Below are 25974 nucleotides of genomic sequence, written 5' to 3'. Positions count from 1 at the left end.
GACAGAGAGAGAGAGAGAGAGAGAGAGAGAGAGAGAGAGAGAGAGAGAGAGAGAGAGAGAGAGAGAGAGAGAGAGAGAGAGAGAGAGCTGGGGAGGGAGGGGGGAAGGGGGGTGTGAGGGAGGGAGAGAGAAGAAAGAGCGCTATTGCAGGGATGCTGCAGAACCGATGGGCCACACCCTTTGCTACCCCTCTCTCTCTCTCTCTCTCTCTCTCCATCTATAGCCTGTCTCACACTCTCTCGCCCCCTCTATAGTCTCTCTCTCTCTCTCTCCAAGTTCTGCAACACTGCAGAGCTGACTGCAGCGTTGCAGTATGTCCCGCCCTAAAGAAAAGGGCGGGAAAATAAACTAGGAGAAACGGAGGGGAAAAGCATGATGAGAACAAATATAAGGTTTCAGCGGTGAGAGTGCTGGGGGGGATGTTTATGTTGGGCAGCTGAACAGATATTGATGTTGGTGTGAGATAAGAGCCAGGAGGGACATGGAGACGTGGTGGCCGTTTATTACCGCATGTCCACAAGGAGGTGGAGACTCTTAATGGTTCTTAATGAGGCTATTAACCACGGTGGGCACGGACATAAGACTACTTGACAAGCGATGAATAAGTGAATGTGCCGTTACGAACGTGCACCCTTCAGCCATTCATCAGCCGTTACACAAAACGAACAAGATTGAAAAAATAAAGAAAGAAAAGGGTTGTCGTGTAAAGTGAAACCATTATTCAGCCCAAAGACACCAGACACAAAAGGTCATGTTAAATAGCAACTGAACCCTAAAGCAAACTGTCAGCACCCCTTCTTTAGGAGGACGGTATTGCGGCCCCGATAAAAACGCAGGCTTGGTAAACTTACTCAAATCTGTGGATTACATTCAATTTCTCGAAATGTGATAATAAACCGACAGCGGGCTTACAACACGTAATGCATAAACATTGAGCCGCTTTGTAACATCCCACTGTATTTCTGTTGATGTAAATTGCGGTGCGACAGAATTTGTTCCAGCAACCACATTTGACCACCCATCAGATTCAACCCTGCGGTGCCCATGTTGAGCAGGGTGAAGAACATTAACCCTGTAATCCACTGCCTCAGCTTGGCTCTGAAAGACAGACAGACGGAGAGAGAGAGGACCCCTGGATGTGATGGGATGGGCGAGCGCCGGGCTGGCTGTGTGTGGGTTGGGGGGGGGGGGGGTTAAATCTATATTTGCCGGAGACATTCTCATCTTCTTTTACAAACTAAATATTTGGCGGTGTGGCGAGATGCATCCATAATGGAGGCTTTATTGGATCAACCCGGGAGTGGCACCGGAAGGACGACCTTGCCCAGCGCCGTGGCTGTGTAGGGACCGCCGGTCCCCCTCCCCCCAACCTACCCTACCGGAGGCTGAAACATGACCCCCCCCCCCCCCCCCCCCCCCTCCCCCCTCCACGCCACAATGTCTGATAACATCAGAAGCCCAGAGACAGGAAATAAGGACCGGAAGAGATTCAGTTGTAGAAAAACATTCCCGTTTTATTTGTTGTTGCTTTTTTTTCTTTGTCGTTTGTATTTTTCCCAGCGATGGGACCCTGTCCATGTATAGCACTCACTCCACGCGTCACAGTTTGAAAATCATCAGATGCACAACTATCCAAAATCAAAACAAAACAAAACCTATAAAAAAATATAAAACAGTACTGTTAATCTCGCCGGGACAGGTACCGTCTCAACAACAACAACAACAACAACAACATCACGCGCACAGCAGAGCAGACACATTCAACTCAAACCGATCTTAAATAGAGGAAAACTCAAAAGGACATCCTTTTGTTCATGCAGAAGATGTAATATTAAATAACTAATCAGACAAAAATAATATATACTTCTTTCTCTTGATATATATATCGATTTATATATTTCTTTCTCTTTCTTTGAAATGTTTCAAGTGTAGCTCGCCGCGCTCCCTGGCACAGGGGGACAACCCCTGCTTTTAAAAACACCTGAGCAGACGTCGGCTCTAGTGGATAAACATCGGAAACGTTGCAACTCCACGACAGCTTTTTGGCACATGACGGACATGACGACATCTCGCGTCCTAAAGGTGGGCGGAGCTGCAGCCCGTTTGCTTTAAAATAATAATTAAATAAGAAGCGTAAAAAGATTAATTCTGAGTGGTTCCCGCCCATCGGAGAGGGGGCTGTTGCCGAGGGCGACGAGCCTCTTACTGCAGCATGATCTTAATCGTCTTGTTGGTCGACTCGTCGTTTAGGTGTTTCGTCGTGTACCTGCGAAAAAATAAACAACGCACAAACGTTAGAAAGCGTATTCCCGAGCTGAAACGGTTTGGGCACCCACACCCTGCTCCACGGACCGTCAAAGGGGATGTGTTTACAGGCTGAACTGAAAATCTGTTCCGCCCCGGTCAGCGAAACGCCGTACCTGAGAGCGTTGAGCAGACCGTCCACACTGCCCGGCGGCTGGTCTTTGAGGACCTTAATGCAACCTTTCATCTGTGGGAGACAAACACACAGACACAACGTCTTTAGTCACAGAGGGCCCGGCGGCCAATCCCATCACAGGGTGTGGGGCGGGGGCGGAGACTCACGTCTATCTTGGAGGATTTGGCGAAGGCCCCGACCGGGTGGACGTAGTCGTAGAGGATGATGACGCCCACCATCACGCGCAAACAGAACGACACCGTTTCCTCGTTGGTGAAGCGGCTGCGGTACTCCCTGCGCACGCACGCACGCACGCACGCACACGCACACACACACACACACACACACACACACACACACACACACAGTGAGCAAGGCAGGGGGGCTTTGTTTGTACATCCCCCTTCATGCGGATTGCGGCAGGAATCCCATTTGAAAGACATTTAAAGGACAATCGTTAAAGGACAGATCTAGCTCCAGATGATCCTCTAACAAAAACAGTACGACCAATCAGAGTCCAGGTGAGCACTTACGGCGTCTCCAGCATGACTTTGCACACGCTGGCCATGGTACTGAGGCAGTCCGTCGTGTTCTCAATGGGGACGTTCTTGTTCTACAGATGGGGAGCAGGAGAGCGAGAGAGCGAGAGAGAGATCTAATGAAGTGATACGTCCATCCATCAGGGTCGAAGTCCACCTTTTTCTTTCCTCACCTCCGACACGAACTTGGTGGTGCCGTCGCTCAGCGTCTTCAACATGGGCGTGGCATCGGCATAGAACAGGGAGATCCGATTGGCCAGCTCGTTGTTCACCTCGTTCTCCCCTTCCGCCTGGAACATTATTAAAGATAAATATTAAAGCGCTTACAGAAACAACATTGATTATTAACCATCCAAACAAAGTGTCCTGGCTCCGCCTAGTCTTGTGAACGTTTCACAGAGAACCCTGCGGGATTCATCCTGTTCTAGATGCATCTTTAAACATCAGGAGCCGTCCGGGCCTCAAGCCGTCTACCTTTCAGGGAAAGAACAAAAAGGTGCGAGGATATAAATAATCTCCTTCAATGTCTAATATCTGTAGTATTTTTCTTCGTCTGGGCTTTTAAGAGAGGACTTAAATCGAGAGCATGCGTTTCACACGAGGGACGTTGGGCTTTCATCTCCACCGTCTCCCTGTGACGCCTGAGACGCCGCCGAGACGAGCAGACAGCGAGGCCCTCCGACGGGACGCCACGCGACAGCCTACTGTCGGGGACCATTTGGCTAACGGAACAGTCTGAAAGGATCGCATGAAACCAAGCGTCCCCGCTGAACAGCACACAGGCATGTATGCAGAAGAGCCAGACGTTATTCACCCAAATGACAAAAATGAGAGGAGACTTCTCCGATGACAAGAAGTGCCATGTCGACGTTGCACGGAAGGAAGACATTCAAATGTGCTTCGTCGTCATGTAGCAGACGCTTTTCTCTAAAGAGATTGCCAGTGAGTTCAGATACAGGTCAGTGAGGGGAAAGAAGGGGCTAGACTGTACAGAGACCGGTCTTTAAGGATAGGATGGGGTTAGACATTACAGAGACAGGTCAATAAGGATAGGAAGGGTTCAGACAGTTCAGAGACCGGTCTTTATGGATAGGATGGGGTTAGGCAGTACAGAGACAAGTCATTAAGGAGCAGGTAGGGGTCAGTGGGCATCTTGCTCTTGGAAGCCTACAGGTAGAATTTGGATATTAGGGATCGAACGCAGAAGCTGGGAGTCAAACACCTTAACTAATAGACTTTCCTTTGCGGAGCAGAAAAAAAAAAAAGAAGGTGCAATTCTTCCAGAAATGTGGGTCTGATATCTCAACTCAAACTGACACAAGTCATTCCTCAACACAGTCATTTATCCAGAGAAGAAGAGCACTATTGTGCTCCCAGCGTAGCGAGGGGGTTTCCCCTGTCTTCACGCCCAGCAGGGGCCGTGAACCCAGCCTGGGCACTGTTACCACGGTGACCTAGATTTTAGGGGGCCTGAGGGGGGGGGATGCCCATAAACGGGCGTATGGGACGGATGGGAGGGAGATGGGGAGAGGACTGGAGGAACCCACCGGTAGGTTGTTGATCCTCATCCGGCTCAGCGTCCTCCGGTAGTAGCTGAAGTCGTTCTGGATGGCCGGGTTGGTCATCTGTATCGGACACACACACACACACAAACAGCACGTTAGGAGATAGAAACAAACAAAACATACACCACTGTGTTCACCACAGGGAGGGGGGGGGTACCAAGGGACCCTAGAGGAGGAGAGCGGTACAGAAGGAGGCTGTAGGGGAACAGAGACGGAGGGAAACGGGAGGGTGTCTGGCGATGCCCGACATGATGATGTCATCACGCTGACAGGAAGTTGTCAGCATGGAGGTGGGAAAAAAAAGAAGAGGCATAGCCTGGAGGGAGGGGGGGGGGTGGGGGTAGACCTGACATAAAAAGGAACATGATGCGATTACACGTCGATCTGCTGATTCCAATCTACACACTCGCTCCCTCCCTTTGCTCCTCTACCCTCCCTCCGCCTCCCTACTCTTCTCTCCCCTCCCTCCCCTCCCTTTCTCCTCTTTTTCTTCCCTCCTCTCCTCTCTCTGCTTCCTCTTTCCTTCCTCCCTCTCCTCCTCTTCCCTTTCTCCTCTTCCTCTTTCCCCCTTTCCTCCCTTTCTCCTCTTCCTCTTTCCCCTCTCCCTCCTCTTCCTATTTCTCCTCTTCCTCTTTCCCCCCGGCTCCCTTTCTCCTCTTCCTCCTTCCCCTCTCCCTCTTCCCATTTCCCCTCTTCCTCTTCTTCCCATTTCTCCCCTTCACCCCCCCCCCCCCCCCTCTGCTTCTCTTCCTCTCCTTTCTCTCCATCCTTGTCACCCTCTCTCTTTCCTCGTGAGCTATGGGGGGGACACATTGGACCAGCAGCATAGGGTGTCTGGACCTCAACAGACCGGCTCAGAGACCAGTTGTAAAGGACGATCATCCCTGCTATTGGACATGGGGGCGGAGCCTAATGCGGAGCTGGGAATTCTGCGAGACTTAAACTGTGAAGGAGATTTTTACCGATGAGTCAAGTCTAAACGGAGAGAGAGAAGAAAAATGGAAAGAGAAATAGACAGAGAATCCATGCATTAGTGCACGCTGCAGAACTGCTGATGCAGATGGGCCACGCCCATGTCTAGCCTAAGTCTGTCTGTTGAAATGAAGATGATGATGAGGATGTTATTTTGACACACTTTCACACCAGACAGCCAATAGTATGTCCCCTAAAATGGCGAACCAATCAGACCAACCAGTCAGACCAACAAGCCACCAATCAGGGCTGGCTGTCGGGGGTCATGTTTTGGTACATGTTGGGCAGCCAGACATGCTAAGTGGGTCAGGAGACCCCGTCCACCATGGACCCCGGATAGAGCCGCTGGTACCTCACCTGAGGGGGCTATGACTGGGGGGGGGAACCCAGTAAGACCCCCCAGGGACGAGGGATCAGGAGCCACTGTGTTTTTATACAGAACTGACATTAATAAGACTCAGTTGAGCGTGAATAGGAGAGTGCTCGAGAGAAAACTGTGTGTCTGACAGTTTTACGTTCAGCTGACTGGTGTAAAATGAGGGTGGGGGGGGGGGGGGGGGAGTGATAGAGAGAGAGACAGAGAGAGAGAGAGAGACGTCCATCTCTTGGAGTGGTTGCTCATCTATAAACCACAACACACTGCAGGACTGCAGCCCCCCAGAGGGTAACGGTCGTTCATCTTCTTCACACCATTCCCACGTCCCCGTTCTCTTCCCCAGAGAGAGATACGTTTAATCCTCATATATATATATATATATATATATATATATATATATATATATACGACGGAGGTGGAAGGCCTAGTCCAGCTCAGTGTAAGTCCTGCCCGGTATTTGTAAGAAACCGCCAGGATCAGCTAATCATTCTGGTACAGTTAAGTAGCTGAGTTTGTTCAGGTCAGGGTTGGCATGAAAATATGACAGGACCCAACATGTCGGAAATTGGGGTTACACATCTTTGCTTGAGGATTTTGAGATTATTATCATCATTATTATTAGATGATAACTTGTGCAGTGCCCATTTAAAACGATCCGATTGCTTGTGCTTCAGTATTGCCGCTTCACAGATGCAATCCTAACAGATGTTGCCGATGTTTCTAGATTAACCAGTTACAGCATTTTAAACATAACGTGATGTTGATGTCATGTTTCTAGAGAAACTATTGCAGTACTTCTATAGATGAGGATAGTAGAAAAGATATTCCCAGATTAACCATAACAGTAAAGATAATGTGTTGTAGCTATGCTATTTTGAACTATCACAGTACCTCTATAGATAATGTGTTGTAGATGTGTTGTTTCTAGAGCAACTAGTTACAGTACTTGCGTCGATATGTGTTGTTTTTAGAGGAACAGTTACAGTACTTGTACAGATAATGTGCGGTAGATGTGATGTTTCTAGAGGAACTAGTTCCAGTAGTTCTATAGATAATGTGAGGTAGATGTGATGTTTCTAGAGGAACTAGTTCCAGTAGTTCTATAGATAATGTGAGGTAGATGTGATGTTTCTAGAGGAACCAGCCTAGTGTGTAGGGCGGTGTGTGTCCAGTGTTCTTGTGGACCTTGAGCTCGTCGAAGCGCAGCGTGAAGTGCAGGATCTCTGCAAACTGCTTGGCGAGCGCCTGCTCTCTCTCCAGGTGCTGCGTCGGGTCCTCGTACGTCACGCTGGTCAGCGCCCCCAGCAGGCTGCTTAGCGACGCCTCTGTTGGTAAGCCCACACACACATTTAAAATAATCTCCAGAGGTGTGTATGTCTCTGTTTGAGTTATTGTTTGCACGCACGCGCAAACAATAACAGAGACGTGCGTGCGTGTGAATGTACGTTTTCCTGTGTGTGTCCATGTGTGTGTGTGTGTGTGTGTGTTGGTTGGTAATACAGGATCTGAAATGACATCCTCATCAGAGCTGAGGTGTGTTCAACGCCGACAGCCACAACTCCCCAATTAAAAACGCACAAACACCCCCCGACACTAAATATCCTGAGTGGTCCTGTCGCTCTGTGTTTAACTCGTACTCCCGACAGGAGTCTATACGGACATTTTGAGACTCAAAATGTCCTCCAGACGAAACGTCCTCGTTAGTGGGAGACATGGGTACCAGTCTAGCCCCCCCCCCCGCCCCACACAACGCCCCCGGGCTCCTGGGCCAACTACCCTGCCAGTCTGCTGGGCGGGAACTAGGGGGGAGGTGTGTGTGTGTGTGTGTGTGTGTGTGTGTGTGTGTGTGTGTGTGTGTGTGTGTGTGTGTGTGTGTGTGTGTGTGTGTGTGTGTGTGTGTGTGTGTGTGTGTGTGTGTGTGTGTGTGTGTGTGTGTGTGTGTGTGTCATAAAGCCTTTGCCACTAAGGCGGTGATAAAACGTGAGACTCATTATCTTATTGGCACAAGAGCAGATCGCTCGGGGCGGTGTAGTGGTGTTGGTGACGGGGGTGTTGGTAGTCTGTCCATTGCTTTGTTCCATGCATTGTTTGAACGAAAAAAAACACAGCGCCTTATCAGGGCTAGACTTGGTAGACCTACACCAGGTCAGCAGACAGACCAGAGGACAGACTACTGCAGCGGCCCTGGTCCACTGGTCTGTCCCAGCGACCAGATGACGGGGTTAATTGATCCCTCCTGGTGTCCGCTGACCTAACGACGCCCACATGCTAACGTAGCGCCGCCGCTCGACACTGAGTAGTGGAGCTACTCCTGCCCCCCCCCCCCCCCCCCCACCTCTGTCTGTCAACACAAGATCCAAAATGGAGGAGAGACCCGAGTCCGACAGAGGGGGTCTGGTGCAACTCAGGTCAAGGCAGCGCAGAGTAGAGCGAGGGCGAGAGCGAGGGCGAGGGCGAGTGTAAGTGAGAGAGAGTGTGAGAGAGAGAGTGAGACCCACAGGCATGGAGGGACATGAAACTCTTCCTCCGTCACTGAACCTGCATGGTGTTGGCTCATGGGCACTTTAACCAGCATGATGGCTTGTGGGTAATGAAACAGAGTTAAGTAGAGCACGGAACCATGAGCCAGTTTGTTGGTTAGCTAAAAAGTCGTGCTTGGCATCAGCCTTTGTGTGTCTAGGGACGTCTAGCTAGCCCCTAGCCCCTCCAGCCGTTTGTAGAGCCTACACAGTAGCATGGTAGTAACGATACACCTACGACAACACCGACAGCCGCTAACCTATCTGCGGTACCATTGGCAAATGCTAGGTGTGTTGGCAAAAATTGGCAAAAACTAAGTGGGGCTCCTATTAACGCAACAGCCTACCAGCCTTTCGGTCCACTGCGTAGACATGTAGGCTCATGTATCCGTCATTCATCTTGGTGACATCCCTCCCACTTGTGATGTCACAGACGGCTAGAATTTGAGAGCTAAAATAACATCACGCCCGGCTTTGAAATAGTGGTTCTTGAACAGCAAACCAACAGCTACCTCTAGCCCCTGCTACTAGCGTTGACTGGTTAGCCGGCTAGCCTGTAGCCAGCTGTCTAGCAGGCTGCGCCGCGGGCCACATCCTGACCTCTGAACCCCATCAGGGCAACCCGGCGACCTGCTTTGTTACATAATAGCGAGCGTCGGATGGCGCCCGCTGCCTCCATTGACTGCCGTTCCCTCGGTAACCGGGATTACCGCCGTAACAGGGATTAACAGGGCGAAGGTCATCAAGGCACCCCACCAGCCCTAGGGGGTCGGGGTTGGGGGGGGGGGGGTCCCTGGGTGTAAAGCCTTCCCAGCCCCACCTTCTCCCATCGCCATAGTAACGAGGCAGCCAATAGCGGCAATCAGAAGACTGCATCGCTAGCAGCATGTCAATGCAGGGAAAGGCTTACACGCTTGTTTATACAAGGAGGGGTGACCGCATGTGTGTGTGTATCTGAATACCTTTGGTGTGCGTGGGCATTTATGTACACACACGTAGGTAGGCATATGTGAGAGTATATGTGTTTGATTAGCCAACAGTAGCCAATAGTGCCAATGAGGTTAGCTATTATGGTCATGGACAAAGGTTGTATGTAGAAGGTTGTAATGTGGAAGGTTGTATGTAGAACGTTGTATGTAGAAGGTTGTATGTAGAACGTTGTATGTAGAAGGTTGTATGTAGAAGGTTGTAATGTGGAAGGTTGTATGTAGAAGGTTGTAATGTGGAAGGTTGTATGTAGAAGGTTGTATGTAGAAGGTTGAACAGTAAAGACTGCTGTAGTCAGCATGTAAGCTCCATGTATATAGAGCTGGGTGGTAAAGGGAGAACCCAAATAATTTTTGCCAAATAATTGATGTAAATTTATATGGAGGGGGTATTTGAGCAGGGCGAGGCATTGATTATTATTAGGTATTCAAATCGTCTTACAATGCATTTTCTGTCTTTGCTTTTAACGAAAGCAGCAGGAAGATGGATTAAACTACATATGTATTTTATTACTTCATTTTATTGTGCACTTTCTACAATGCATTTTATTATTTTGCCTTGTTTTCTTTTACTTACCTATTTTATGGTGATATTTCTATGTGAAGCACTTTGAGTCTCCCTCGTTTATGAGAAGTGCTATATAAATAAAGTTGCCTTGCTTTCTACGGAGCGAAGATATCGTTTGCCGCCAGCAACGGAAACCGTTCGTATTCGGCGCATTGACGACCAACCTGACAATCTGGACCACAGTAAATACATCACATTCATCATATGAACAAGTTCCGTTAGAATAACTACAAGCTGGTCTCTACCGTGAACCCCCCAGAGGCCGTTAGAGGAACTACATGCTTGATTTTACCGTGAACCCCCTAGAAGCCTCTAGAGAAACAACATGCTTGTTTTTACCGTGTAACCCCTAGAGGCCGTTAGAGGAACTACATGCGGGTCTCTACTGTGAATCACCTAGAGCCCTCTTCCAACAGAGCTTCACAAACAGACCGTGATGGCTGTGGGTGCTACGTACCTAATCTCTGGGAGAACTGGTAGAACTTCTTGAGTTTCCCCACCAGCGGAACCACGGCGGCCCACGCCTGATCCTGCAGAACATCGTCGTTTGGGTTCTGGATGGCCTAGCGATAGACAGAACCAACGGGACAGTTATGTTACAGAGAATTATAGAAACACAGAATATATGTAGCAAAATAATGTTTTGGAAAGTGATAAAAACGTTCGAAAAACACCATAAAGTGTGAGAATGCAATAGAATTTACTTCTGCTCCTTAATGTATGTCACTGTAAGCCACTTTGTTATAGAGTATCTCATATCCAGTAAAGGGATATGACGGTGGGGTAGCAGGCCGCCTCAGGTTAGCCACTGGTTCTCAGGGAGGCTTCCCACTGGGAGTCCCGCTCCCCACCCTCTGAGCGGCTGAAGGGGTGCGCACCTCTCGGATCTCCTGGCCCGCTCCCTTGTAGGCCTGCAGCTCGTCCAGGATCCCTCTGGCGTCCTTCAGCACCACGTCCACCTGCAGCCACACCTCCCGCTCTGCCTCCGTGGGCGTCGCATCTGCAGGAAGCGGCGGCGCATTAGTACCAGCTAGGCTTCAAAAGAGTTTTAGCATAAATGGGTGTGTTTCACACAGGGGTTAAGGGTTTGACACAGGGGTTAAGGGTTTGACATAGGGGTTAAGTGTTTCACATGGTGGCGGGAGGGTTCAGCATCGCGGGTGGGTCGGTGGGTTCAACGTAGGGGTGGGTCAGTGGGTTCAACGTAGGGGTGGATATATTTAAGGCAGGGGCTCTTAAACTATGGTTAGGGAACCAGAATGTCATGATGCAATTGGAGATGGGTAGTGGCCCAACAACAGACAAATGCCTTTGAGTACACCAGCTCTTGTGTGCTCAGTGTTTTTCCGGGACTGGGTCAGGACCCACAGACGCTGAAAATGTACTTTAGTATTCCAAGATGATGTTTAAGCACCCCTACGTCAGCGAGAGGGTGTACAGTATGTGTGTGTGTGGTATACACCAGGGGAGAGAGACGAGGGAGATGGTGAGGGTCTTACTCTCAAAGTCCAGGAAGAAGTTGGGCTCCTGGTCCAGGTCGGTGCAGGTCAGCACCTTCAGGAGGTTCCCCATGGTCGGGTCCCGGAGGAACCTGGGGAACCAACACAACAGCGCCTCATTACGCAGTCCATCAGCAGGCCACTCATTCGGTTCCCACGACAGCTTTAACCACTTAATAAAAACAGAGTCTGTATTTATACACCGCTCAACTTTCTAATATGTACGCCTCTCCTCCATTCATTCATACATTCATCCATTCACTCACTAGCGCCTGTGAGCTTTTGATGTCGCAACACCTCAATAACCCCTAGGTGCTCTTTGGTGAAACGGGACCGCCATTCCTGACCACTAAAAGAGGCGCTGGAATCAAGCTACCCGCTCTAACCGGCGTTATCCAGCGTCCAATAATGTCCGTATGCTTGGGCTGACCTCAGCCTGACTGTCGAGCCTATGGGTAAAGCTAAATGCCTGAGGGTACGCCATGTGACCGATCCGGACAAGATGCCAGGGAGAACCCGGTGACCCTGCCGTCTCAGTTCAGCGCCGGTCTTCCCAGAGGACCCCTGCCGTGGCTATGGCTTCCCGTTGCTAAGGGCGACCAGATGGCAGAGGTATTTTAAAAAGGTGATTTATAGAGAGGGTTCCGCTTGCCCGGCTCCACCAAGGCCACACTTCTGCTTTTCATCCCCGGCTCTGCGGGCAGGAGCTCTGTCGCGTAGCGCCGGAGTCCTTGGAGAGCCGGAGGGTTCAGTGCTCTCGAGCCTCAGCCCTGCGCGCCTCTCTCCGGCTGAATCAGTCAGCTGAAACGCTGCATCATGGACATCGGTTATGTCTAAATAGCTTCTTGTTTGTCTGTATTTAATGTCGATCACAGAATACTTGAGTTACGTTGTGTTGCCCTGGGTGTGAGCTGTGGAGTAGGGCATCACACTAGCTGTGGTGACGCTATAAGTGGAGGACAGACTGTAGCTGTGATACAGGACAGACTGTAGCTGTGATAAAGGACAGACTGGAGCTGTGATACAGGACAGACTGGAGCTGTGATACAGGACAGACTGGAGCTGTGATAAAGGACAGACTGGAGCTGTGATAAAGGACAGACTGGAGCTGTGATAAAGGACAGACTGAAGCTGTGATAAAGGACAGACTGGAGCTGTGATAAAGGACAGACTGGAGCTGTGATAAAGGACAGACTGAAGCTGTGATAAAGGACAGACTGAAGCTGTGATAAAGGACAGACTGAAGCTGTGATACAAGACAGACTGTAACTTTGATAAAGGACAGACTGGAGCTGTGATAAAGGACAGACTGGAGCTGTGATAAAGGACAGACTGGAGCTGTGATAAAGGACAGACTGGAGCTGTGATACAGGACAGACTGAAGCTGTGATAAAGGACAGACTGGAGCTGTGATAAAGGACAGACTGTAGCTGTGATAAAGGACAGACTGAAGCTGTGATAAAGGACAGACTGAAGCTGGGATAAAGGACAGACTGAAGCTGTGATAAAGGACAGACTGAAGCTGTGATACAAGACAGACTGTAACTTTGATAAAGGACAGACTGGAGCTGTGATAAAGGACAGACTGGAGCTGTGATAAAGGACAGACTGGAGCCTTGATAAAGGACAGACTGGAGCTGTGATAAAGGACAGACTGGAGCTGTGATAAAGGACAGACTGGAGCTGTGATAAAGGACAGACTGGAGCTGTGATAAAGGACAGACTGAAGCTGTGATACAGGACAGACTGGAGCTGTGATAAAGGACAGACTGTAGCTGTGATAAAGGACAGACTGAAGCTGTGATAAAGGACAGACTGGAGCTGTGATAAAGGACAGACTGAAGCTGTGATAAAGGACAGACTGTAGCTGTGATAAAGGACAGACTGAAGCTGTGATAAAGGACAGACTGAAGCTGTGATACAGGACAGACTGGAGCTGTGATACAAGACAGACTGTAACTTTGATAAAGGACAGACTGGAGCTGTGATGGAGGTCAGACTGTAACTGTGATGGAGGACAGTCTGTAGGTTTGATGGAGGACAGCCTGAAGGACATACCTACTGTGATAAAAGACTAGGTGGTTTGGTTCAGTGCAGCAGGTTGAGGGTAGAAGCTGGTAGTTCTGAGAACAAGACTAGTGGTATGAGGAGTGGTGGGCTCACCCAAAACCACCATGGGAATACAACTTGAGTAACTGTCGAACGTTGGAAGACAAACACACACACACACACACACACACACACACACACACACACACACACACACACACACACACACACACACACACACACACACACACACACACACACACACACACACACACACACACACACACACGTCATTTGGAACCTAAAGGATCCAATGATGAAAGTAAATTAAAATCCTCCAAGTCGATCTACACACTGTGGAGCAGACGGACTCGGCGCCATGTAAGTGAGGATCTCTATCAGCTTAAAAGCTTAATCCAACGTATTATCGCGTGTTTGACGTGATTACATGTTGACATGTGAACGTCAGATGCCCGACCAAACAACAACAAATACGCTGACGAAATGTGCATCTTTTACCAAACACAGACCGCAGTGAGCCACTTGACCATCGTGGGTCACAGGGGGGTCATGACCTCATGACCCGCTCCAAACACTCACATCAGCACCGGTGGTAGTATGTTGTCATGGTGAATATGGGACCTGACAGGCAGGAAACAACACTCAGACCTAACACTTACTGACAAGACCGATAGTAGGAGAGGAGAGGGAGAGGGAGAGGGAGAGGGAGAGGGAGAGAGCATGAGATTGAGAGAGAGAGACAGAGAGAGAGAGGGCGATCTCTGGTGGCCGGCCGTCACGTGCGATTATTGACAGTTGACTCGGAATGACCCAGACAGACAAGGTTGGCTGGGTAGGCAGACAGACAGGTAGATAGAGTAGAAAGGCAGGTATGTGGAGCAGACAGACCGGTAAGTTGGTAACGCAGACAGACAGACATACAGGTAGGTGGTGCAGACAGATAGGCAGGTAGGCAGAGAATACATAAAAGGTAGGTAGGTAAAGCGAACAGACAGACAGACGGATAGAAAGGTTGCTAGGTAGATCAGACGGAGATGTAGCAGATAAACAGGAGACAGGTGTAGGGGGAGGAGTCATGTATTACCACCACTATCACCAGGATCTCTGAGCCACAGATCCCAACTACATTTCATAAGTCATTTACTCCTGTCATCAATAATCTGCCCAACCAACACCCCTGCAAGGAGCCCCCCGTCAGAGCTGCAGACGCCAATAGACCCCCATGGACCCCCAGGCCTCCATACCAACCCCCGCCCTGTGAGGGTGGCAACGCCCCGGACCCTGCAGTGCCCGCGACGGGGGGGATGGGGGGGGGGGCGCAGAGCGTGCCCGGGGCGTGTTTCCCCCCCCCCCCCCCCCATCTCCCCTCTGCAGGGGAACGAGGTCACCTTCAGGACGTCTGAAGGGTTCATCCCCAGAGCACACACAGGCCGCCCCCCCCCCCCCCCCCCCCCCCCCACGTATTGCCGCCCCAGCACCCTGCATTATACATGATATTAAAGAAGCAGAGACGGGGCGCAGAAGAAGAAGCCGGACAGTCTTCCTGAGATACACTCCTGAACACACAACACCGCCCAAAACACTCCAAAAAGAAGAACACTCCTAAAACACACAACACTGCCAAAAACACTCCTAAAAGAAGAACACTCCTGAACACACAACACTGCCAAACACACTCCTAAAAGAAGAACACTCCTGAACACACTCCTAAAACCGCAAGAGTCCTAAACACAGTCTTAAAAGAACAAACTTCAATTACACTCCTAAAAGAACAACACTCCGGAACACACTCCTCAAAGAACAACACTCCGGAACACACTCCTCAAAGAACAACACTCCGGAACACACTCCTCAAAGAACAACACTCCGGAACACACTCCTAAAACCGCAACACTCAATAACACAACTAAACATACAATATAACTCACATAAAATTACTCCTTCTAAAGGATGAACCTTAACTTCATTCATTTGTATGGTTTTAAATGGTTCAAGGTTTGATATTCTATATTTGTTTACCCATTATTTTAGTGCTGTTATGGCCTCAGTGAATTACTGGAAAAGGGCTATAAATAAAAAAAATGTTAACACCACTATTATTATTATCAAACCTGCAAGCAAATGTTTACCAGTGACTGAACAGGCTGTGTGTCGGTATGCAAGGTACAGAGGGGGGAGGAGGGGGAGAGGGGAGGGGAGGGGAAGAGAAGAGCGGGAGAGAGGTTGTTTTTGTTTTTCTCAAAAGACATAGCGTGCGCCAGTCAGGACAGCTACCAGAGTTACCCCCGACAACCAGATATCCACTCTGCTCTCCCATTGGCTGAGCCAGTCTAGCGAATCATGTGCTGTATCCATGGAGCCAAAAAACAGTTGGCTCCATTGAGAGCCGAGAAGAGCCAATCAGAGAGCAAAGAGTACAGTAGTAGTAGTAGAAGTAGCAGTAGTAGCCATAGTAGTAGTAGTAGTGATGAATATATTTATGCCGGTGAGGTAATGCGCTAAAACCGGCGGATTAGGGAAGCAGTGCATGCTGGGGGCTGGGAGAGATTTTTTAATTCCACTACGCAGCCAGACACTGATCTAACGGGTCTTCATCTTGTTATGGTAACAGAAGCATACCGTCACATATTAAGCCTCTCTTTAGCCTCAAATGCTCCCTATATATATATATATGTATATACATTAAATATTTCAAGTTAATAAATAAAAGGAATACATTTTTTTTTTTTTAAATGAAGACTAAAAGAAATGAAGATTGTATAAAATAGACTAAATAGAATAAAAACGGAATGAAAAAAAAAAAAAAAAAAAAATGAATTAAACAAAGTGAAAACACTGATTAATGACCGTGAAAATAAGAATCCAAATGAAGAATGAGTAGAGACTAATATAGGAGCAGCATTAGCTGCTGCAGCAGCAGCAGCAGCAGCACCAGCATCACTACAGACGCAACATAGACACGCCTTGCAGTGCTGCAGCCGCTCGGCACGCAATGCACGGCGGCTAGGGGCGTGCACAGCGTCTACGGGCGTGCACGCCGGCTAGGGGCGTGCATGGAGGGGACCTTGCCGGGTTTCTGGGAGAGCAGCTAAGAGCATCACTAAGCTAATGCTAAGAGAGTGCTGACATGAGGTTTTCCTCCAGACCAGCGTGGAAAACACGTGCACGGATCCCGTAGTAGAGCACGAAAACAACCTCCCTCTCTCTCTCTCTCTCCCCCTTTACCCCTTCTCTCCATCCCTCCCCCTCTCTCCATCCCTCCCTCCCTCCGACCCTCTCTCTCCATCCTTGTCTCCTCCCTCAGTCTCTCTCCATCTCCCTCCTCCACCGCCCTCCCTCTTGCATCCATCTCTCCATTCTCCCCTCTCCATCTCTCTCCCCCCCCCCCCCCCCCCCCCCTTCTTCATCCACATGAGGAGCTCAGTCATGTGGGCGGTGTCCTGGAGAGACAGTCTGCCCGGGGCGTGTACAGTAGTAGAGCATGTCTGTGTCTGTGCCCCTGCGTCTGCGGGTGCATGGTGATGCGTCTTCAACCCCCAACGTATTCTATACGTGCATGATATTTTATTGTGTGGTTTGTCATCTGTATACTTTCCATCGGCAGAGTTTGAGGGTATTTAGAGGGTGTAGAGGGTTGGGTTTGGGGGCTGCTGGATTTGTGTGCCATGTGTCTGGGAGGGGTGGGGTCAGACTGCAGCAGGGACGGGAGCGGCGCTCTAAACCTGACCTACATTCCCTCGGTGACACGCCACATCACATTAGCTCAACCCAAACCCACACAGACCCTGCCGCCAACCGTCGACCAATCAGACGACCCGAAAACAGAGCAGCCCTACACACCCCTGACCCCGCCCCTCTGTACCCTAACCCCGCCCCTCTGCACCCAATTCTACCATTAAAAACTGCACTATACTCTACCAATAACAACTGCACCCTACTACACCAATAACAACCTGCACCCTACTACACCAATAACAGCCTGCACCCTACTACACCAATAACAACCTGCACCCTACTACACCAATAACAACCTGCACCCTACTACACCAATAACAACCTGCACCCTACTACACCAATAACAACCTGCACCCCACCACCAATAACAACCTGCACCCTACTACACCAATAACAACCTGCACCCTACTACACCAATAACAACCTGCACCCTACTACACCAATAACAACCTGCACCCTACTACACCAATAACAACCTGCACCCTACTACACCAATAACAACCTGCACCCTACTACACCAATAACAACCTGCACCCCACCACCAATAACAACCTGCACCCCACTACACCAATAACAACCTGCACCCCACTACACCAATAACAACCTGCACCCCACTACACCAATAACAACCTGCACCCCACTACACCAATAACAACCTGCACCCTACTACACCAATAACAACCTGCACCCTACTACACCAATAACAACCTGCACCCTACTACACCAATAACAACCTGCACCCCACTACACCAATAACAACCTGCACCCCACTCTGCCATTAACTGCACCCAGATAAGAGGAGCGGTTGGGTGGGGGAATCCTAGAGCGAGAGAGAGTTTAGTTTGTTTGTGTTTGTGGGGCGAGTTGGATTCTGCAGTTAGCCACGCCCCGCACCCCCAGTGCAGAGTCACCAGTATTCAAATTTCTTCCAGCAGCGCCGCTGAGGTGTGTGTGTGAATTGCACTATGTGGATGTGCGCGTGCACGGGGCGGATGTGCGCGTGCACGGGGCTGATGTGCACGGGGCTGATGTGCACGGGGCTGATGTGCACGGGCGGATGTGCACGGGGCTGATGTGCACGGGGCTGATGTGCACGGGGCGGATGTGCACAGGTGCAGAGAGGTTCTGGTGTGATCACTGGTTCCATCCGTGCCCCGGGGCAGTCCAACCGACACGGCCTCATACAACGCGGCATAACAAAACAGAAGATATATCAGGCGAGAGCAGTGTGTGCTCGAGACAAATGTTTTGGGCATTAATGCAAATTCAGTTTCTTGTAGCCCTCCCATCCTCTGGGTCTCCTGATAGTTTCTGTGTACGGTTTCTGTTCTACACAATGAAATATGTAGACTGCTTTACTTTAAGGGGACACTCGTTGAGTTCCTCCTTCTCTTTATATTTCTCCCATGACACTAATGGCAATGGAACAATTGAGGGGGTTGCAGTAGGGGGGCACCTATGATACACATGTTCTTAAAAGCAAACAAATAGCATATGGAAATACCAAAAAAGGCTGCAGCACTGCTGAATGCATGCCAGGGAAACACTGGAGGAGTCACCATCATTAATAACTCCACCCCTCTCCTCCCCGACCCAAGAAAACAACACCACTAGATTATTCTATATGCTACCGCACAGCGTTATTATCAGACTGCACACTTAACTTTCATAGCTATGCGATTGATTGCGAATTTTACATCGCTGTTGCACCAAATTATACTAACGCTATTTGATTCTCCCACTATCTGTGTCAATAAATGGATGAAGAATTACTTTTTAAAGCTACATTTTAAAAGCTCAAATATGCTTTTAATCAGCCTTGTGAATATAACTCCTTTGATTTGGTCAGTGGTTACATGACTCTGCATTAAATGATCTCAGTATTAGGTCCCACATTAGTAGGTCAAGAAAGCCTTCTTTCATCTGAAACAGTGACTTGACTGCCGCAATGCACTCTTTACTGGCCTCCTGAAGAAGTCAATAGAGAGAGAGAGAGAGAGAGAGAGAGAGAGAGAGAGAGAGAGAGAGAGAGAGAGAGAGAGAGAGAGAGAGAGAGAGAGAGAGAGAGAGAGAGAGAGAGAGAGAGAGAGAGAGAGAGAGAGAGAGAGAGAGAGAGAGAGAGAGAGAGAGAGAGAGAGAGAGAGAGAGAGAGAGAGAGAGAGCTTCTGACAGAAACCAGGAGGAGAGAGCATATCAGTCCAGTCTTAACTGCTCTGCACTGGCTCCTACCGACTGACTGGCTGACCACCTCTACGTCCTACAGAACCCTCGGATCCTCTGCTGTCGGCCTATCGGAGGTTACCATTAAAACCCAAAACAAGGCTGGTGCTGATGCTGCATTTATTAAATATGCACCATAACTGTGGAAGTGGTTACCCCCCAGAAATCAGAGAAGCAACCTCGGTAAAGCTCTTTAAGCGCCAGTTAAAAACCCTTTCCTTCCTCATTTAGCTGTTAAATAGCATTTTATAAGACAAAATGTTTAGCTGTTAATTAGCATTTGGTCTAAGCTGCTTCCTCTGTGGATTATAATGTTATGTTTTAGCTTTTAATCTTCTGGTCGTTTCGCTTTCCTTTTGCGTTGATTTGCGGACCCCATTTGCAGGCGTGGGAGCAGGGCAGGAAGGTTGGGCCCCCCCAACCTTTCCCCTCCGTGCTCCCACGGCTGTAAATTACAAATCAACAGATCTCTGCTGCCGTCCCTATGGGGCAGGAGGATGAAGGGAGGGTGGGATCGAGTCAGCACGCCGCCATTTACCAGCGCTCGCGGCCCCACTTACTTTTCAACACAAATCTTTAACGTTTGCAAATGTGCTTCTCGGCTTGCATAATTTCCTCGGATGTATTGAATCTAATCAAATTCCACCGTGGTCAGGGTCATGGCGGGATGCGTACGAATTCATGCGAAGCGCAGGGGACAACGTGTTACACGTCGATTTAGCCTTGCTTTGAGAGTGACAAGATGGAGAGATCTCCCTTGAAATCTCAGCGGTTCCTTTGAATTTAATTCAATAAAACTTAAAATAACATTCAAACTCACAGACAATGTAGTAGTGCATCTCGGTGATTTAAGGGGAGAGGCAGACGCAAATGGGAGGACATTTCACGTTTGGCCCCTACACTTCTGAAATGATCTGGCATCCTTGCCATGGTCTGCATATTGTCTCACACACACACACACACACACACACACACACACACACACACACACACACACACACACACACACACACACACACACACACACACACACACACACACACACACACACACACACACACACACACAGACAGGTGTGTGGCGTCAACACTCCATCGGCAGGTGACCAGGTAACCCCCTCAGCCAATCAGAAGCGACGCATGCAGTAGCACGTGTTGAAGTATAGAGAGGGAGTCTTCTGATGCAAACCAAACTGGTGTGGGGGTCAGGTTCTCCGTTCTCATCGTAATGAAGAGGGCGATCTTTCCCAATCGACATAAAGATGATCTGATGGATTCATTCTTATTATTGATTGAGCAGAATCAGCCAGACAGCTGGACGATTGATGATTGTTAAAACATATAACGCTTGTTATTCAAGTACTGACCGTAAAAGAAGTGCAGCGCACACCCACCCACACACCCACACACACACACACACCCACCCACCCACCCACACACCCCCACACCCACACACACCGATCGATCGGCCCTCCGGTCACTTAGCGGGATCAGAAACAGGCAGAGAGGTGCTTAAGAACAACAGAACAACATACACAACACACCCCCAGCAGAGACAATCACACCTCTGATTCCACGTCAACAAGACCCAACCCAGACCACTTTCTAACAGATCAAACAGCCAGACGACACATTCACTCATTTTTCCGTCTGGGATTAATAAAGTAACACCTAAAGAGTGAAGAACATGTTCAACATAACATGATTTAACATCATGTTAAAACCAGTTTTAATCCAGAAGGTGTTTGACACGAATGACCTTGTAACAGAATAATGACCCACATCAACCTCCCCATCAACCCTGTGCAGGTTCACTTGGTCTGCAGACCCTGAAGTGCAGTGAAACACAAGGTTTCCCCTGCGGTTATTTCGGTGTGTTTTAAGGAGTACACAACCGACGCAACGGGGCATAGTTGTTTTTTTCCGGGCCGTTTCACAGCCTGAACTCTGCTGCTGGTTTAGGGTGGGGCCCGTGCCCACCGCGGAGATGTGGAGCAATGCGTGTTTTCGTAGTAACGGCGCATCCCGGCGTTTATTCGGAAGGCTAGCAGCGCCCTCTGGCGGTCGAACGCGGTAATGCAGCGGGAGGGAGCGGGGGAGACACACTGGCACGCCTTAATTCTAAGGGGTCACCGTGGTATGGATCGCATTACAAGTGAACTATAGATCTGGGAAATACAGCAGGGATATCATAGTGCATGTTCGTATCGACACGACGACCACAGACAACTAGATTGGGTTTCAAGAGGTCGACAACAATCGTATCGTACCCCGAGTGGTTCAGTGATGTATAACTGGTATCGATCTTGGATTCTGGCGTCATTGAAGAGCAGAGATGTAGTAATCGTCTTGACTTCTCCCCCCCTGCAAGGCATTACTGTAAAGACGTGTCGAGTTCCACAACAGTGAAATAAACAGCGTAGGGATGTAGCTACTTTACATGTGTGGTATGACGAGGTACATTGTCCAGTGTCTTTGATAGAGAGAGACACGAGGAAAACAAATAAGCATGCAAATGGGAATTATCGCGGCCGGCAAAATGATCGCGCTCATTTTAATTTATCGTGCGATTAATTGATTTATTGCTTATCGCGACAGGCCTAGGTACATACTGTACGTCCATATCACAACGTTTACTAGTTTACTACTCAGCAGACGCTTAGGATTCAGAAACATGTCAGGATACATGTCATACATGTATCCTAGATGTGTTAGGGGTTAGGGGTCTTTTTGCTAAAGGTCAGGTTGACTGTAGACCTGGGAGTCAAACATTACCTTATCGGTTGAGAACACTAAACAGAGACAACCAATCAGGGGAGAGGAAACACAGATCTGTAAATATAATTGGCTCTGCCCTCATCCTTGGACCCACCCAATATCACACCACCAAGCACATGATCTCGCCATTTATTTCTCATCAGAGATGGTGTCTCTTCCTGTCGGCCATGGCCCGTACATAGAGCCAAAGCATCTGTATCGACCGATTCAATCTAGGGTTAAGACTAGATTACATCCATTACAACATAATCAATGTTTGTCCATTAAAGGCAGGATAGCCGTATTAAAAAAAAAGATTAAATTATTAATTAGGAAATCATGTTTCAATTTGTTGATCTCTGACAGGGTGAGGACCCGGGCGTAGTATTGATATGATGTTCTCAGCATGTCGCCATAGGACCGACATCCGACACCCGACATGAATCTAATACCATCCTATAGAACAGCCAGAGAAAGCATATTATATCATGAATTTAATAGATTGAAGCCACAAACACAGTGGCTATGTCTTTAAGAAGGATTCATTAGGATAAATGTTGAAGACCAGGGGCCGTATTCACAAAGCATTTTATCTTACCGCTAGGAGTGCTCCTAACTCGCGCTAAAACATTTTACGTAGGAGTTTTTTCTTAAAAGTTATTCACAAAGCCGCTGAGACCTACTCTTACTAAGGATAAATCACAAAGAGTGAACTAAGAGTGACGCGCCGTTGCTATGGATTACGTCAATTCTCGTGCACGAGTTTAGAAGCGGTCAGTTCGGTGATTGGTTGTTCAGACGAGCCCACTGAATCACCGAAAAACAAGGAAATAGCCTAGGCTAGAAATGAATTCCTATTAAGTAGTTATAGTGCAGTTAGCAGAATACACGCATGATGACCATTTTGTGCAGACCACGATAATGACGTTGTAGCCTGCACGTTCAAGAGAGAGAGAAAGCAAACAATAAAAATACGTAAAATCTAAAATAAAATAAATGTTACGAACTACCCAAGTGTTGACTGATTTGTGCCAAGGTGTTTACCTAAAATGTGTTTTCAAAGTGGTCCCTAAATGCCTGTCCACTCGGTTCCACACGGCCAAATTCCTTGTAATGTTGATCGCCATCATCATCATCATCATCATCATCGTCTGGCTGTGGAATGTTCCTCCGCTTGCAAAGGTTGTGTAGAATGGCACATTACTGATGATTACTGTGCTTGCCCTCTCTGGGGTGAGGCGTATTTCGCCGTGGAGGACATGAAACCGACGTTTCATCTGCCCAATTCCTCTCTCCACAACATTTCGTGTATGTTTGTGTGCTCGCAAAGAGCCAATACGATGTGTTTTACGCATAGGACTAAGCGTAATCTGCGTAATCACTTACATGTTACACTTTAACTGTGCTCCCGGTTGTGGATTAAGGTAGGGTGTCTAGAGCCACGTCTTGCATGGATAGTCACTGTCACCCAGCAAGTGACACCCAACTGGTACATCTCAAAAAGCTGCCTCAGACCGCTCACCATTAAAATGCGCGAATCATGGGTAGCTGAAGATCCAGGCCACTTTGCAACAACATCCAGTAGGCTATGGTAAAATTTGCATCAAAAACAACCTGCGTGTTGATGGAATGCACTTTCTTCCTATTGACGAACACGTCCTCGTCTTTTGATGGCGCAATTATTTTTATTTTTTATAAGTTATATATATTTTTTTATAACTTTTTATTTCGGGACTAATCGGATTATTCCTGTTAGTCGGGGATGTTATTGCATCGCGCATTAACTCCACAATAAGTTGAATACCCTAACATGTCGTCTCGCAGGCATTTTAAGATTCTTTGTGAATAGGTCTTACTGAGTTAGGAGTCCTCTTGAGGACTTTTAAGCTCTCCTAGACTTAGGTGCTACTTTTAGTCCTAAAATACTTTGTGAATTGCTCTTAGTGAAAAAAGTTAGGAGTCCTAAATTTAAGAGTGACACGCCCATTATTTTTAGGAGTTACTCCTAAATTCGCCAGTTAGGACCTACTTTTAGCCCTAAGATCCTTTGTGAATACGGCCCCTGGACTCCAGGGGCCGTATTCACAAAGCATTTTATCTTACCGCTAGGAGTGCTCCTAACTCGCGCTAAAACATTTTACGTAGGAGTTTTTTCTTAAAAGTTATTCAGAAAGCCGCTGAGACCTACTCTTACTAAGGATAAATCACAAAGAGTGAACTAAGAGTGACGCGCCGTTGCTATGGATTACGTCAATTCTCGTGCACGAGTTTAGAAGCGGTCAGTTCGGTGATTGGTTGTTCAGACGAGCCCACTGAATCACCGAAAAACAAGGAAATAGCCTAGGCTAGAAATGAATTCCTATTAAGTAGTTATAGTGCAGTTAGCAGAATACACGCATGATGACAATTTTGTGCAGACCACGATAATGACGTTGTAGCCTGCACGTTCAAGAGAGAGAGAAAGCAAACAATAAAAATACGTAAAATCGAAAAGAAAATAAATGTTACGAACTACCCAAGTGTTGACTGATTTGTGCCAAGGTGTTTACCTAAAATGTGTTTTCAAAGTGATCCCTAAATGCCAGTCCACTCGGTTCCACACGGCCAAATTCCTTGTAATGTTGATCGCCATCATCATCATCATCATTATCATCATCATCATCATCATCATCATCATCATCATCATCATCATCATCATCATCGTCTGGCTGTGGAATGTTCCTCCGCTTGCAAAGGTTGTGTAGAATGGCACATACAGTGATTACTGTGCTTGCCCTCTCTGGGGTGAGGCGTATTTCGCCGTGGAGGACATGAAACCGACGTTTCATCTGCCCAATTCCTCTCTCCACAACATTTCGTGTATGTTTGTGTGCTCGCAAAGAGCCAATACGATGTGTTTTACGCATAGGACTAAGCGTAATCTGCGTAATCACTTACATGTTACACTTTAACTGTGCTCCCGGTTGTGGATTAAGGTAGGGTGTCTAGAGCCACGTCTTGCATTGATAGTCACTGTCACCCAGCAAGTGACACCCAACTCCTACATCTCAAAAAGCTGCCTCAGACCGCTCACCATTAAAATGCGCGAATCATGGGTAGCTGAAGATCCAGGCCACTTTGCAACAACATCCAGTAGGCTATGTTAAAATTTGCATCAAAAACAACCTGCGTGTTGATGGAATGCACTTTCTTCCTATTGACGAACACGTCCTCGTCTTTTGATGGCGCAATTATTTTTATTTTTTATAAGTTATATATTTTTTTTTATAATTTATAATTTTTATAACATTTTATTTCGGGACTAATCGGATTATTCCTGTTAGTCGGGGATGTTATTGTATCGCGCATTAACTCCACAATAAGTTGAATACCCTAACATTTCGTCTCGCAGGCATTTTAAGATTCTTTGTGAATAGGTCTTACTGAGTTAGGAGTCCTCTTGAGGACTTTTAAGCTCTCCTAGACTTAGGTGCTACTTTTAGTACTAAAATACTTTGTGAATTGCTCTTAGTGAAAAAAGTTAGGAGTCCTAAATTTAAGAGTGACACGCCCATTATTTTTAGGAGTTACTCCTAAATTCGCCAGTTAGGACCTACTTTTAGCCCTAAGATCCTTTGTGAATACGGCCCCAGGTCAACTTAAATAAAATATTTATTCTGCCAACAATTACATAAATGTAGCTTTGAAGAGGGACATTATAGAGACTGAACAGTCTACACAGAACCTTCTAGAGATGGAACATTCTACAAA

General features: G+C 48.0%; 1 protein-coding gene across 2 annotated transcripts in view; it reads right to left on the bottom strand.

The window, feature by feature from the left end:
- Positions 1 to 1473: 1473 nt before the first annotated feature.
- fam49bb (family with sequence similarity 49 member Bb) overlaps positions 1474 to 25974 on the bottom strand; it is a 34745-nt gene continuing 10244 nt past the window's right edge. For both annotated transcript variants that reach the window (XM_056584675.1, XM_056584676.1), the window contains exons 3-12: positions 11444 to 11535; positions 10823 to 10944; positions 10402 to 10507; positions 7057 to 7196; positions 4506 to 4583; positions 3132 to 3248; positions 2953 to 3032; positions 2587 to 2713; positions 2421 to 2491; positions 1474 to 2266 (exon numbers count right to left, since the gene is read on the bottom strand). In XM_056584675.1, the coding sequence (XP_056440650.1) occupies positions 2203 to 2266; positions 2421 to 2491; positions 2587 to 2713; positions 2953 to 3032; positions 3132 to 3248; positions 4506 to 4583; positions 7057 to 7196; positions 10402 to 10507; positions 10823 to 10944; positions 11444 to 11516 (978 nt within the window). In that variant the 5' untranslated portion in view covers positions 11517 to 11535 and the 3' untranslated portion in view covers positions 1474 to 2202. The remainder of the gene's footprint in view (positions 2267 to 2420; positions 2492 to 2586; positions 2714 to 2952; positions 3033 to 3131; positions 3249 to 4505; positions 4584 to 7056; positions 7197 to 10401; positions 10508 to 10822; positions 10945 to 11443; positions 11536 to 25974) is intronic.

The sequence above is a fragment of the Gadus chalcogrammus genome, chromosome 23 (genome assembly GCF_026213295.1).
Source record: "Gadus chalcogrammus isolate NIFS_2021 chromosome 23, NIFS_Gcha_1.0, whole genome shotgun sequence".
In the NCBI taxonomy this organism is placed as follows: domain Eukaryota; kingdom Metazoa; phylum Chordata; class Actinopteri; order Gadiformes; family Gadidae; genus Gadus; species Gadus chalcogrammus.
This window is presented reverse-complemented; position numbering and strand designations above follow the sequence as displayed.